General features: G+C 32.1%; 2 protein-coding genes across 2 annotated transcripts; both read left to right on the plus strand.

Annotated features, from left to right (window-relative positions):
* The first annotated feature begins 2,287 nt into the window (after positions 1-2,287).
* Positions 2,288-8,180, plus strand: LOC114382145 (SWI/SNF complex subunit SWI3C-like). Its single transcript, XM_028341380.1, has 9 exons — positions 2,288-2,518; positions 2,675-3,142; positions 3,784-4,319; positions 5,517-5,880; positions 5,959-6,032; positions 6,420-6,547; positions 6,757-6,830; positions 6,956-7,140; positions 7,391-8,180. Exons 1-9 carry the CDS (start codon positions 2,491-2,493, stop codon positions 7,829-7,831), a joined length of 2,298 nt encoding a protein of 765 aa, XP_028197181.1. The 5' UTR covers positions 2,288-2,490; the 3' UTR covers positions 7,832-8,180.
* A 2,248-nt stretch (positions 8,181-10,428) lies between these two features.
* Positions 10,429-10,836, plus strand: LOC114381562 (protein DOWN-REGULATED IN DIF1 11-like). The gene has a single exon (XM_028340835.1). The coding sequence runs from the start codon at positions 10,429-10,431 to the stop codon at positions 10,834-10,836; it is 408 nt and encodes a 135-aa protein (XP_028196636.1).
* Positions 10,837-15,900: the final 5,064 nt, after the last annotated feature.

Here is a 15,900-nt window from a genome sequence, read left to right on the forward strand (position 1 = left end):
CACAATTAAGAATCACCTTAGAAAAGTCATCCTCACCATCCTCCATTGAATTGGATGTTTTGTATCTAACAATTGTACCTAGTAGAAAGTGTTGAACATTTATCATCCATATAGGCAGATAACTGTATGATTCTTCCCAACTTCCAAATGCAATTTCAAGTGCTTTCTGTTTAGTTTTCCATGCCTTTTTGTATGCACAATATAACCAAAGCGTTGTAGTATGTCTGCAATCAAGGTTTTGATTTGGATACCAGGATTTGTTTTCACTAAGTGAACAATATTATGAGTAATTACAAATAAGTCTAATCTAACATGATCTTGTGATATGAGTGAAGCTGTGCAAGTGTGAATACCTTTTATTTTCTTTATCTTCCACCTCTTGCATATTTTTGCTGAAGGGTGCTCTTGCCTTCCAATCACATCCATTACCATATTTATACACTTAACAACATACTTGTCACTCTTGTTTTCTTCTACATCATAATTAAATGAATGTATAAAATGAAATTGCTTAATGGCATTAAAGACTGCTTGTTTTAAGTCTATATGAGTTAACTAATAATTCACTCTCAAAATTGTTGATAAACTGTGATTCGAAAAGTTCAATTGCTAACAACACTACACCAACCTTGATATCGAATCGAAGATCCTCCGATTCACTAGTTGGTGTTGCCATAAATCTTCTTCCACCGCCGGACACCAGAGCTGTTGAATTGCTCCCTCACCACCTCCTTGTCGCCTACAGATGCATCTGTCGTGGTCGCTCCAGGTCTGTCAGCAACAACAGTGTCACCAACGCAATCGTGGTCCAATTAATGGCAACCTTCGAGATTGAGGGATGGTGAATGCTAACGAGAGAACAAGTATAGGTGGTTTATGAGAGGATTGTGTTGCGTGTGAATGTGTTGGCCCGTGGGATAAGTGAGGAGAGACGACCTATGAAAGGGGTAAGTTTGAAAAGAGAATAAATTTTAAAAGGGAAATAGGTCATTTTCATACTACCTCCTTGTCGCCTACGGATGCATCTGTCGTGGTCGCTCCAGGTCTGTCAGCAACAACATTGTCGCCAACACAATTGTGGTCCAATTAATGGCAGCCTTCGAGATTGAGGGATGGTGAATGCTAACGAGAGAACAAGTATAGGTGGTTTATGAGAGGATTGTGTTGCGTGTGAATGTGTTGGCCCGTGGGATAAGTGAGGAGAGACAGCCTATGAAAGGGGTAAGTTTGAAAAGAGAACAAATTTTAAAAGGGAAATAAGTCATTTTCATGCCTGAATGTGTAGAGCACTGATAAATTTATTTTCGAAAAATGAAATTCAAATTTTAGTCTTTGAAAATGAGAAAAGTGCAATAAATTTATCAATTTGTTAACTTTTATTCGTTACGGTTGATAAAAGAGCTTAGGTGACACATTCAAAGATGAATTTGTTAGCGTTCTACGCATTCAGGGATGCATATGACTATTTTCCCTTTAAAATTTAATCTTCATCTTTCTCTCTTTTTTAATTTTTGCAAGCATAACATTACAATAAACATTTAAAAAAAATAGAAAAACAAGAATAAACATAATAATAAGTATAATATTGATTAATAAACATAATTTGTTTGTTGTTTTGAGATTTTTATTGTGACAATATTAGTTAATGACAAAATCAAGTTGAGTTTTATTTTTTGTAAGGATTAACTTCATGGTTGTGTATTTTTGTTTGAGTTTCATATTTTGGATAACGTATTGTCACATTGGAAATTTCATAACAATAGATAAATTATACTTATTAATCAATATTATGTTTGTTTTCCTATTTTTTTAAGTGCTTATTGTAATATTATGCGTGCAACAATTAGGAAATGAGAAAGATGAAAATTAAATTATATTTTAGATAAATAATCATTTTTGTCCCTAGATATATAAAATGTTGAAAAATTCATTTTCAAAGGTGTCACGTAACCTCCCTCGTTAACAAATGAATAAATTTATTATATTTTTTTCACTTTCAAAAACTAAAATTTAAATTTAATTTATCAACAGTCTACATATGAAAAATAAAAAATAACTATTTATTATTTATAAATAACATGAATAACAGACAAGTGTTTGAATTCTCAATAATTCGGATGGTAATAATTCAGCTTGGAGGATATAACAATTCTCAAAGGAGACATCATCAAGATAGGCCGCGTGTAGAGCACTCCTCAAAGTTAGAATGACGTGTCAGTGAACCCACCCGATTCCAGTAGAAAGAAGAAAAAACCCACGTCATCAACACACACAACACACCCACATTTTGGAGTTATTTTCCTCCGCATGCCCCCAACAAAACGCAAAATCATAGCCCCCTTTGCTTTCCTCGCTTCACAGACCTGACACAAACACAACCGATTCCTCCAAATCCAAAACATTTTCCCCAAATTCCACCCCACCCTTTGCGCCAATCAACGACCCCACACTCAATTCCCCCTCCCCACTTAAACTTCTCTCCTTCTTCCCATGTCACCTTCCCCTTCTTTTCCTTCAGGTACTATCCACAACAATAACCTCAAAATTTCCTCTCTCCAAAATTCCCCTTAATTTCTCACACTTTCTTTCTTTTTTCCACTCTAAAGTCAACCTCATTTCAATTTCAATTTTTCTTTCTTTATATCTATTTTGTTTTTTTTCTTTCTCTTGACAGAGAACAGAACAAAATGGAGGAAGAAGCGAAAGAGAGAATCCTACAAACGCAACCAGAAGCGTCACGGCGGCGACGAAGACGACTCCGACGACGACAACGAGCCCGACGACAACGACGACTCCGACGACCAATTCCGCAGCCCTAGCGCCCAATTCGCGGACCCGCAGCGCGTGGAGATCGAGGTCGTGTCGCCCGACGGGGTCCAGATTTCGCGGTTCCCGCCGGCGATCAGGCGCGCCGTGACCCGCCCCCATGCGGCGGTCACGGCAATCGCTGCGCTGGAGGCCGGCGGCGACAAATCGCAACACAGCAGCATTCCGGTTCTGGAGAATGTGTCGCACGGCCAGCTCCAGGCGCTGTCGGCGGTGTCCGCCGATTTCTTCGTCATTGCTCCGCCGTCCGTTTTGAAAGGCTCCGGCGTCGTTAAGCGGTTCGGGAGTAGGGTTCTTGTTGTTCCTATGCATTCAGGTTCTTGGCTCTCTTGGATTTGAACTTTTTTTTTTCTTTTTCTGTTTTTTCGTGGAATGTTTCTATTTGGTTGCTTTGTGTACATGAAGATATAATTATATAAAAGGAATGTGACTACTTCAAAGTATATCTTAAACTTTGTCCCTAGTTTGAGTTCTTATGTTTTAGTGTACCGGGAGGTTGTTGTATCTCCTTAAAATTAGGGGTGAACTATTAATTTCGAATGTGATTTTTTTATATATAATATTTTATTCAAGAATTTAATTGAAATGCACTTATAGTTTAGACTTTTTTTTAAAATGTATAGTCATCTAATCATGAATTGACGTATAATTGGAAATTGTTGACTTTTGTAATTAAAAGTCATACCTAAGAGTATTTCTGACTGATTCACCGTGGAAAAAAAAAATCTATACAAGGACCATGTATCAAATTTAAACTCTTTTTTCAAAGTGTGTTGCATTTTTGTGTTGCAATGAATTTAAACTCTTTTTTTTTTTCCCGTTGGTGGGAGTTTATGTAATTTGTTAAGCTCCAAGTATGTTTTGGTTGTGGGAGATTACATCTGATGTTGTTAAGAATGAATTTTGGTTGATTTAAAATGTTGAGTTACATGATAAATTTGGAATATATGTAAGCAGATTGGTTTTCTCCAGCCTCAGTGCATCGTCTTGAGAGACAAGCAGTGCCTCATTTCTTCTCAGGAAAGTCGCCAGATCATACGCCAGAGAAGTACATGGAGTGTAGGAACTACATTGTTGCAAGATACATGGAGGACCCAGGGAAGAGGATTACAGTCTCTAGTTGCCAGGGATTGTCAGTTGGTGTTGGTAATGAAGATTTAACTCGAATTGTTAGGTTCCTTGATCACTGGGGAATTATCAATTACTGTGCTCCGGGTCCAAGTCATGAGAATTCGGACAATGAGACTTACCTGAAGGAGGACACAAGTGGTGCAATATGTGTGCCATCAGCAGGTTTAAGATCCATTGATAGTTTGGTCAAATTTGACAAGCCCAAGTGTAAATTCAAAGCAGATGAAATTTATTCATCTCGAACAATGCACAATACTGATATTTCTGATTTGGATGAAAGAATAAGAGAGCATCTATCTGAAAACTATTGCCATTATTGTTCTTGTTCTCTTCCTGTTGTGTACTACCAATCACAAAAGGAGGTATGCTGGCTTTTTGTTTTAAACTCAACTCCTTCATCACTCTACCATGCATAATCCTGCGGCTGTCAATTACTTTTGTCCTATTGGTAATATGCTGGAATTTGTCAGTTATTAACACATGGCAGTGCATAAGTATGACATTGAATTTTCTGTACATATGGGTTGCTGGAGAGTGGAGACAGACTTCCTTTAGTTAAGAGATTATTCATTATACATGTCACTGGCTTTTTCTTAGGCTTCTGTGTTTGATGAGGTTTTGTTATTGAACTAAAAATTCATAAATATTGCATTGTTTCTGTAACTTAAGTGTCCTAGAGTCAAGGAAGTAAGATAAGTGATGTAGGAGAGATAAATATTTGAAGGTATCAATAAGAAATTCCGATGATTTGTGTATTTGATGAGCTTTGATATTAATTTGTTTCTATAACCATTTTTTCTTCATGTAATCAATAATATACTAGAGCATAGAGCCCCATAAGGAATAGAACAAACAAAATGAAAATATAAAATAAGAAAACTAGAAACCGAAACTGAACTTTGGCTTTGTTATTAACTCAAAGAAATTTACTCAAGATACCTTTTGCTAGCCTTCTATGCATAATTAGAGTACCAGCCCTCCCCTGGTTACAGGATTAGGTTATTTCTTGAATTCTCACATATTTCTCTCCACTAAGGGAATCCAATTGGAAAAATCTTTCATGTTTTTCTATTTTTTTCCATCTTTTGTTTCTTCCTATTGTGGCTTCAATTCCATTCTCTAATACATATGTTAACATATCTTTTCATGTCAACTGTACTTGAACATGCTAATTTGAAGCTAAAACTGCAAATCTATGTTTGCTGCAGTTTGTGCTCATGTCTTGAAAATTCTGACTTGAATGGGCAATCTTCTATTTAACCATAACAAAGTCTGACAACTGGAAAATGATTGCTGACTTAAAAAAAAATAAAAAATGATTGCCAGTCTGTAAGATAGACAGTGCTTGATTAATACAGCATAGTTGGGGTTCTTCAGGCAATGCTAGTTTATTATTTTGAAAGTTGGCATTCTGCTGCAAGGAAGCATTTCTCTGATTTATATTTCTTCTAAAAGCTTACAACTTATGGGTACATCATGATGACCCTTCTCTAAAACTAAGCTGCAGAATGCCTTTGGAAACATTTGTCATTATTTGTAGTTGGCATCTCTTGTTTCAGGTTGATATTTTACTCTGCACTGATTGCTTTCATGATGGGAGATTTGTCACTGGTCATTCTAGTATAGATTTTATAAGGGTGGATTCAACTACAGATTTTGGTGATCTAGATGGGGATAGTTGGACTGATCAAGAGACTTTGCTGCTGCTTGAAGCAGTGGAGGTTTACAATGAGAATTGGAATGAAATTGCTGAGCATGTTGGCACCAAGTCGAAAGCACAATGCATTCTTCATTTTCTCCGTTTACCTGTAGAAGATGGAAAGTTGGAAAATATCAATGTTTCAAGTTTGTCTTTGTCATCCATTGTGAAGAATCAAGAGGATAATGGAAGATTGCATTGTTGCTCAAATGGGGATTCTGCAGGTCTGTCTTACTAAAACTTTTGAAACTTCTACTTGTGAGTTGTGATATGGTTTTAATTTCATATCCTTGTTCTCACAGGACCTGTACATAACAGCCAAGATTCTGATGGCAGGCTTCCTTTTGCAAATTCTGGAAATCCAGTTATGGCACTGGTAGGTGACTGGTAACGATATTCTTGTTTGCCATTTTTGTTAATGGGTGCATGTGAAGTATGCTTATTAAGAAGACTGGGAAGTGGCTATCAGTGCTGCACCTAATATCTTGTCCTTTTAACTTATTTTTTTATAGTTTCATTTCTTCTCTTTAAAGGAGCAAGTCTTGATGTGTGTTTGTTTTCAGTTTATGTTGGTGAATCACATTTTTTGTTAGCTTTGAGAGTTTTTGAAAAAAAAAGATTTTTTCCTCCAGAAAAAGCTCTCCCAAACTGCAATTAATGATGATAGTGTCACTGTTTCACAACAAATCAGTCTGTCTATTATATTCTGGAGTTCTTTTGCTTGAATTCTTACGCATTTGGTTTTGGTGGATGCATTCTAAAGGTTGCCTTTTTAGCCTCTGCTGTTGGACCAAGAGTTGCTGCAACTTGTGCTCATGCAGCATTAGCTGCATTGTCAAGGAATAATTCCGGGAGCACGTCACATATAGAAGCACCGGATAATGATAATAGGTGAGTGTTAAGTGTGATTGCCATTTCTTAGTTGAAGTGTTTTCTCAGTTATTCCCTTTCATTTTTTAATGTGTACAAGGATATCTAGTTGTTTCCTGTTGTGCTTTTCACTTTTCTCTTTGTCCATAAATTTTATTCTTCTTCTACACCAACAGCCAGCCTTATTGCATTGTTTATATAATTAGGATTTTTTATTTGCATATATGAAGGACAAATTCAGAAAGCGTGCATAATAGAGATGGTGGCCATGATGGAGAGGTTGCAAATTCAAATCAGAAAAATGGTGAGTTATGGTTGCTGCATTTTTCAGTTGCTGATGTGTAATTAAATCCCCATTGTCTGGTAAAATGCTAATACCTAGTGTGTAATTCTTTGAGAAATGTCTTTTTTTTTTTCTTTTGAATTCAGAGGACAAGTCAAAAGTACTTGGTTCATGTGGTCAAAATGAGGGAGGGTCAACCCTGCTATCTGCTGAGAAAATCAAAGATGCTGCCAAAGAAGGCCTCTCTGCTGCAGCAATGAAAGCTAAATTGTTTGCTGATCATGAAGAGCGAGAAATTCAGAGGCTATGTGCCAATATTGTTAATAATAAGGTATAGCTGTTTCCTTTTTTTTATTTCTTAACTTAATTGCTTCACCTAAACTGGCAACATACTTAATTGCTTCCTTTTTTGATCTGGGTGCATATGTATGTATGTGTGTGTGTGTGTGTGTATGCACTAGTTAAATATTTTTCTTGCAGAATAGGTAAATGAAATTTTTTTAAGGAATATTTAAAAGAGGTCCGTGCCTGTACTTTGGTGTCTATAAGACTATAACGTGTTGGTGGCTCCTTATTGACAGTTGAAAAGATTGGAACTGAAGCTGAAGCAGTTTGCAGAAATTGAAACACAGTTGATGAGAGAATGTGAACAAGTTGAGAAGGTGAAGCAGAGGTTGGCTTCTGATCGGTCCCATATTGTATCAACACGTCTTGGAAATGGTGGAACCACTCCGCCAATGAATGTTGCAGGTGCTGGTCCATCCATGGTTAACAACAACAGCAATGGTAGGCAACAAATGATTTCTGCTTCTTCCTCACAACCTAGCATCTCAGGATATGGCAATAGCCAACCAGTTCATCCACATATGTCCTTCGTCCCACGGCCTTCAATGTTTGGGTTGGGGCAAAGGCTGCCACTTTCTATGATTCAACAACAACATTCAGCTTCTTCAGATCCGATGTTCAATGGCCCCGGTAATTTGCAGCCTACTCCCAATCATTCAGTGTCGAGGCCGGTGTGAAGGACTAACTCTGGTTTAGGTTAATTAGGAACTCCATGGTAGATTTGAAATATCTAGTTTACAATTTTAGTTGAAAAATCATGATCTGGTCTCAGTTACTTTTTGTCTCCACTGTCTTTTGCTGTTGTAAAATCTAATTCCATGTTACTTGGATATGCCTCTATTATATCGTTTGTGTCACGGGCACAGGGTGCAATCTGTTTGTGGATTCTTGTTGTCCCTGTCCAATGTTTGTCTGCAATGGTCAAAGACAGACGCTTATTCTTCTTTATTTATCATACAAAACGACTTCACGTGCGGGGAAGTACAAAAAAATAGTGGAAGATAATCATTGATCACGTACAGAAAATTATTGTATTGGATGTATGACCTTAACTTCAGTTTTACCTTAAATTTAAGCAAAAACATTTTAAAATTTGTTTTCTTTATCCATGTTATGTACCTTTTACAGAAAAATATCCATGTATGTACCTTCACGGAATCACGGCGTAACAGAAAAAAGGTGAGAAAATAAGATTCTTACTTTCAGTTCTTAGCTTTTTCTTTTAGCTTTATAAAATGGCTTGAAAACTTGTTTTTGTTTTTTCTTTCAGCAGAGTTTGCCTCGATCATTCTTTATTAAAAGAAGGGGTAAATATCTAACTTTATCTTGAATTTGTAAGAAATACGCTGACATGACTCTAAATAATGATGAAAAATTTAAATTTTGTCATTGGATTTACAAAAAGTAAAATACATTTGTTTCACCGTTTACTTAGATGCGTCAATCTAAACAGATATACCTGTGTCATGGGACCTGGTTACGTGTTATGCCATGTGTAATAAGGGATTGCCACACAGGTGATCAATGAGATGAACAGATTTGTCATCAAAATTTCGAGAGACTATTTTGTCCATGTAGACAAGTGTATTTGTTTTTGCTGCTGCAACCAAGGCTCTGGGATTTTTTCCTCTCTTTCTCCCCCCAATTTTCTCTTTACAATACCTTACCGTTACACCCACCTTCAACTGATCTCATGATTCACATATTTGATATCAGATAAACTAAGCAAGTAAGTTGCTGGACAAAGAGAAAGACTTGCATGGACACTACCCCAGATGGCAACCAACCCAATGGTGCTTTCAGCAGAGTAAGATTTGGAACTAGAAAGGGTTTATGGATTAAAAGGGGGTTTATGAGTGGAAACGCAAGAGGTTTTTGAACGCAAGAATTTTGACCACGAAGTGAAATTGGGGAGGAAGCGGGTTTGCAATCGAATTGGATTTGGGAAAGTGAAACTAAAGTTGAATTGGGAAATTAAAGGTGGGAGAAAGGAATGGTGAAAGGTGCAGAAGATGAAAGCTGAGAAGAAGATGACAATAAGCGAAATTGCATACGAGATTTTAATCCCACATCATCAGCAACACACATGACAAAATTTCCAATGACAAATCCAGAGCTGCATATGTAGTTAATTATGTTTAAGTTAACAGAAAAAATTAAGAGTTGGACGGATTTATCATATTATTTTACAAACTCAGACACACAATTTTAATTTTTTATTTTCGAGGGATTTAAGCGTGAGTGCGTTGCAGATTTAAAGATTAAAATGAGTATTTATCCCTTAAAAAAAAGACTTCTAATGATAGATGAATTTTTTTATTTGAACACTTCTTTAATTCTTTAATGACAAATAAAAAAAGTAAACCAAACGGATTAGAAAAAAATACTTTATATCAATATTTTAATTCTCTAATGCGAAAGCCAAAGGTTTTATCGCCATCAATCTTAAAATATATCATTAAAGAATTAATTTTGATAAAAAAAATACAAGTGGATTAGAAAAAAAAACACGTGACTATACAATTGTCCAAAAGTATAAATTTATTATTTTTGTAAGACTTACTTTTTGATCTCTCAATTTAATTCAGACATTAATCCTGATAAATTGTACACACATATTATTACTATCTTTATATTTTCTCGTTTCAAAATAAGTATCACGTTTAAAAAAATAATTTATTCTAAAGTAAGTATTACATTTGTTTTTTTTTTAATGAAACATCAATTACTCTTTTCTATATATACTCTTAATAAATATTACTTAAATTTTTAAATATAATATTATTAATATTTTTTTCATCTATTTAATAAGATTAATTAGTTTAGCAAAACTACTATTTTTAAAATTTTTTCTTAATATGTATAAAATAACTTAAAATGATACTCTTATTCTGGGAGAGAAAGAGTAAGAATATATGTCGGAAACAACCAAGTGTCAAGTGTTTCCATGTTTCTCCAATAACTGCATTTAAATATCTTCTTAGGGTAAACTTAAAAAAATATGGTGTAAACGTTAGTTTGAGGTTTTTTTGTTTTTTGAAAGAAGACATTAATTAATATGTGAGTTAATTGAAGGTTCTTCGTTTTTCAGTTTATAGACATTAGTTAATTAGCTTACATCTTTATTTCTCCATTAAACATAATTAAGACCGGCCAGTTCACATTTAGACGTTAAAAGTACTTTTGAACTATAAATATAGCTTCATACCAACCATTTCAAAACCATCAAAGCTTATTAGTCATTACCAACAATAAGACCTTTGATGATCAAACTATGGCTACATTCAGCAACATTTCTCTAATGGTCCTATGTTTCATTATTAGTTCTTCCTTGATGGTCAAAATCGGGCTTTCACAAGATGCTCCGGAACCATCAAATGCACCAGGGCCAATGTCATCGTATGTCAAGTATTTAGCCAATTGTGGGTCTCATTTGTCCCCAAATTGTGGTGATGAGGTATTCTCAGCAATATTTTTTGGTAACAAAACAGTTAGTAATGGTTGTTGTGACAAGCTTGTGAATGATGTTGGGAAAGTGTGCCACGATGATATGACAAAGTATATTTTGACATTGCCTAAGTTCCGGGCCCATAAAATTCAGATCTTGAAGAGGAGTGAGAAGGTTTGGTTTGATTGTGATTTGCAGGACTACCCTTTTGGACCCGATGGTCCTGAATCATGAGATTTTATACAATTGATACATTTGTAATCTCTCATAAAAATACAATGTTTTAAGTTACGGTTGATTTTTCAATCACTAAAAATTACACTGTGTTATTTTAAACTTTAATGATGTTTTAATTTAAAACAAACTTGTTAACAGAAGATTAATTTAAAGCCAAAAAAAACAAGTAAGGTTAAACCAATTAGCATAATAACGAGCAACGCGACAATAAATCAAGACAATGAAGAAAAAAATCATCATTCAAAAATTTTGAATTCCATTTTTATTTTTTCAAGTCTTTGTATTTTACAAGTTTTAGATATTTTATATAATTATCTTAAGTTTTTTATATTGAGAGTTTAAATGTTTATTTCTTAATTTGTTTTATATTTCTTACTTAATTCAAATGTTAAAATTATGCATTGACAAAGTACTATAGGATAACAAAAAGTATGTAAAGTACATAAAATTCGTAAAATATAAAGACTTGATTCCTATTGGTTGAAAAATTAACTGTATCAATACCCCAAATTAACGGGACACGGTAGAAATTCTCAAGTTATATATACTTTGTTCACTTGGTTTCTTGAAATTAAATAGTAATCCTCTATTTTCTTGGATAACAAGAACTTTTGCTTCTTTACTAGTATGCTCAAGTTATATTACATATTCATCTATTGACGTGTGAACTAAAAGCACAAATTTCAGCATACTAACATTATTATATATGTACATATTAAAACGCTATAGAAGTTTTATATAGCTAACTGAGACTATAATTACATAAAAAGAAAAAAAAATGTTTGGGACTCAATATAAGGGTGTCTTTGATACAAGGACAACACCATAACAACAACACATAACAAATGTTTGAGTTACATTATTTTGTTTGCATTGAACAATACAAATAAAATAATTATTTGAACACAATTAATTTTTTAATATATATTATAAAATTTTATATATTTTTATTTTTTAATATATTGTAAATAATATATAATATATAAACTAAGCAAAAGCATTTCAATTTTCAACCTTCAAGTTTCGAACGTGTGAAAAGAAAGATGAATTCACCTTAGTAGGTTACGTTTCCTTGTTTCTTTCTATTTATTTAGTTTTAAGAAGAAGAAAAAATCTGCCAATGAAAGAGAGAACCATACATGAGCATGAGAGTAGTGGGTTCATGCTAAGGAGGGAGAATTATGTTAAGGATATATTTGACATTTAATTTACTGTATTCTCCAGAAGACAAAAAAAAATGTCTTGTGGTTTACTGAGGCACAAGTTTTTAACTTTTTGTTGTGTCCTTTACCACTACTATTTTGTCCTACAACCAAATTTTACAATTAAACACGTAACATATATTTTTTTGCTATGTTGTCCTCCATTTTTTAGAAAATAAACTGATCCTAAAAGTATCAATCACTTAAACTAAGATTCACCAGAAAAAAACTATTAACAAATTAAGATTCTAGAATAAATATATGTATATACCTTGCTTATGATTAGTACCTATGTCATGTATCCGCAAGCATGTATATCAAGTATCAATGTGGTTGTTCTAGCTTAACTGTGTTAAATGTTTGAAGAAAGTTTTTCACCGTCCTTAAAGATTCTATTTCCTTCGAATAAAATTATCTTTAATGCGAGGGAAACTAGATTTTGGTAAAAGGAAGACAAATATATGAAAAATACATAAGTTTTATTTAACAAATATATACCTATCAACTTTAATACATATATTGTATTTGAAAAATTAACCACATCAATAATTTATGAAAACATCTTTTATATGTCCAAAAATTATCCACACTTAAATTCATAAGGGGTTTTCAGTATTTTTTAAATAAATATATTTCTAAATGAAATCAATGTAAAAAACATTTTTAATTTTAAAACATTGAAAATGATTTTAACTAAAGAAGAATAAACAATTGTTTAACTTCCCGTTTTGATTTTTTAAGATTTACGTAGACATTAGTCTACTAAAACGAGGTGGTGAATAGTAAGTACGTTGAAGCTTCACAAGCAATGGTCAAAAGACAAAAAAAATAAAAGAATATACAAAGAATTGTAATATAAAAATAGAATATTTGTGAGTGCGTATCGAAATAGCTTATTCAGATGCACTTGTGTATTTTTTTTCATTTTATTTATTATTTTCGTTGTTATTGTTTTTTTTTTTCTGTCAGATGTGGTTGTATCATGAGTTGGCGTTGTGTTCTTAATTTCTTTCTTTCCCTCTTCATTTTCGTTGGTTTCCTCTTAAATTATTAGAATATTTTTAATGGGATTTTTGAATTGAGTTTTTAAGCTCAAGAATCCATGTCTACTGGATATATCATTATTTTTGTTAAGGTTGAGTTGGACGGAAATAACTTCTAAGAATTCTTTTTTTCTTCAAAAATATTATTTTTAATGTCATTTAAGAAAAAAAAGATACTCTATTTATTTTTGTGTGCAAGTAAAATTCAAGATCTCAAATTGAGTTCTACCACTAGAACAAAAAATTACAAAATTTCTTGAATTCTACATGGTATCATGAGACAAACAAAAAGTGATCCAAAAATAAATAAATGAGTTTTTTTTCCGCTAAAGATGTTTTTGCTTTTAATATTTTTTTTTTAAAAAGTTGTAGATCATGAGAGTTCTTTGTGTAAGATTCATTCTTTTATCATAAAGATCCCGACCGTGTCTATAGTGTTGGATCTTGGAAAGAATCGATCTTGAGTGTAATATCTATCTCCAAATTGTATAATAAAGATGCTCTAATAATAAATAAAAAAATTATACCTTTTAAACTATGGTTATATTCAACAACATTTGTCTAATGATGATATATTTATCATTAGTTCTACTCTAATGGTCAAAATATGACTTTAATATGATGTTCCGAAACTATCAAATGCTTTATCCACCGAAATTAAACATGCACCAAGGCCATTGTCACCCCATATGAAAATTATTTAGTGCATGTTTGCGTAACCGTTGCAAATGAACATTGGTAGTAAATGGAGGTTTGTAATCTTTCCTTTTGTATTCAGTTTGTGTTGGACCATTGAATTTGGTTTTAGAATTCGTGCACAACAAGTTAAACAGTAAACCAAATATGCAAACCATTGTGTGATTAAACCAAAATCAAGTTGTTTGTCTTGTCTCAGGAGGTATTACCCTGATACGTCTCATCCTATCAGCTATTTAAATATTTGTTTAATAACTAAATATCATGACACATTTTCTCTTAATTTGGAGTTGACCAAATCTTCATAAAATACCTATAAAATTAAATTCTTGATTTTATAATAATTTATTTTCATCTCAACCAATTATATTTGTATTTTGATGAGATTACTTATAATAAATATAAATGTATAATTAATTATGAAAAAAAGGAGTATGTACATTTAGTAATAAAGAATGAAATAATAGGAAGTATTTTTATATCTTTTGGTAAAGAAGAATGAAGTAATAAGAATGTGTATTCTAGTCTTGCTATAATATACTACAAATCATGATAGATAAAAAATCTTTATTTATATATATATATATATATATATATATATATATATATATATATATATATATATATATATATATCTATCGAAAGTTTTGACTTTAATTTTTTGAGATAATTTTTAAAACTCATTTTTTATATATGTAATTTTTTGATTCATTATCTTTCAGACAACTAATTTCCTCATAAATGATCAAGCAAAAAGCAAATTAGAAAAAATAGAAAAAAATGATCGCAAAGAATAAAGACTAAAATTCCTTGCAGCTAAACGAGCATACGATCATTTAGAACGCAAGCTTTATACAGACGTAGTTAACTTCTTGTTTTGTCTTTATTTCATGCACTTCACCAAAAGAACACAGGCTTTGAATTTATTAATTAAAAACTTAATTGCTAAATCTAAACTTTTCTTTTTCTTTTTTTAAATTCATTTGTGCACAATTCTTTCAAGAATCACAATGACACATTTTTTAGACTTCAATTTATTTATATTATATATATTTGTGCTATAATAAAGGAAATTAATTTAGTTATAATATTACTTTATCTAAAATACTATTATTACTATTTTTTATCCATAGGAATATAACTATAAGATTTACAATAACTCAAATCCTATTCAACAACCAAAATTAGACTGTTGTAAAATATATTATTATGTTAAGCAAATATATTTTTAAAATAAAGAAAAATTAAAATTATTGTAACAATGTTTTATATATTGTTTAACCTTTTACTATATCATTGTATTTTATTGTAACCTTTGTAATTATGATATACGCTTCATTTTTTACTTATATTTTATAATTTTAACTAAATATAAAAAATAACAAAGTACATAAGAAAGAAAACAAAATATGAGTGAGTTTATTTAAACTTATTTTTTAAGAATTTTTTTAAATAAAATAAGTAATTTTTATTTTTCTAAATATTTTGCGTCGACCAATTGAGTGAAAAATGTGTATTTAAATCTAATCATTAAATAGATATTTAGCTCACACTAAATACTTGACAGAATGAAGCATATATGGGTGACACCTCCAATTATAAGACAAGCAAAAAACACAAGATGTGTTGCTCCGCTTCCTACATTTCTATGCGACATAAATAACTTATTTTGATAAATAATTTTTTTTTACCAACCCATTATGGTAATTAATTTTCATTTTTAACCCATTTTGGTGGGAAAAAAAAAACCCAAAAGTAAACCCCACTACTTATGAGTTTACTAACGTTCTAAATGTTAAGGAAAAAGAGAGACAACAATAAATAATAGATTTATTCTGTGAAAGGTATGAAATTACTTGCATATACACACATTCACATGACTTTTATTTATAACAAAAAGTCTGCACATCTCATGTGTCTAAAACAAAGAAATAACTACCACTAATATGAATTACTATTCTAACACTCCCATTTAATTTCTATACAAACAACAACATTACATCAAATATGCACCACACCTAGTATATTTCTCAGCAACTTGAATTTATCAGTCTTCAATGCCTTTGTCATAATATCATCAAGTTGCAAATATGTCCCACAATGTTTCAACCTTATCCTCC

Source organism: Glycine soja, chromosome 13, assembly GCF_004193775.1.
Source record: "Glycine soja cultivar W05 chromosome 13, ASM419377v2, whole genome shotgun sequence".
NCBI lineage: Eukaryota > Viridiplantae > Streptophyta > Magnoliopsida > Fabales > Fabaceae > Glycine > Glycine soja.

Bases quoted from the DNA above. Each gene is read 5' to 3' on its own strand.
- LOC114382145 (XM_028341380.1), top strand. From the start codon at position 2,491: ATGTCACCTTCCCCTTCTTTTCCTTCAG. The intron at 2,519-2,674 runs GTACTATCCACA...TTCTCTTGACAG, and splicing joins TTCCCCTTCTTTTCCTTCAG to AGAACAGAACAAAATGGAGG. The intron at 6,831-6,955 runs GTGAGTTATGGT...TTTTGAATTCAG, and splicing joins AAATTCAAATCAGAAAAATG to AGGACAAGTCAAAAGTACTT.
- LOC114381562 (XM_028340835.1), top strand. From the start codon at position 10,429: ATGGCTACATTCAGCAACATTTCTCTAATGGTCCTATGTTTCATTATT.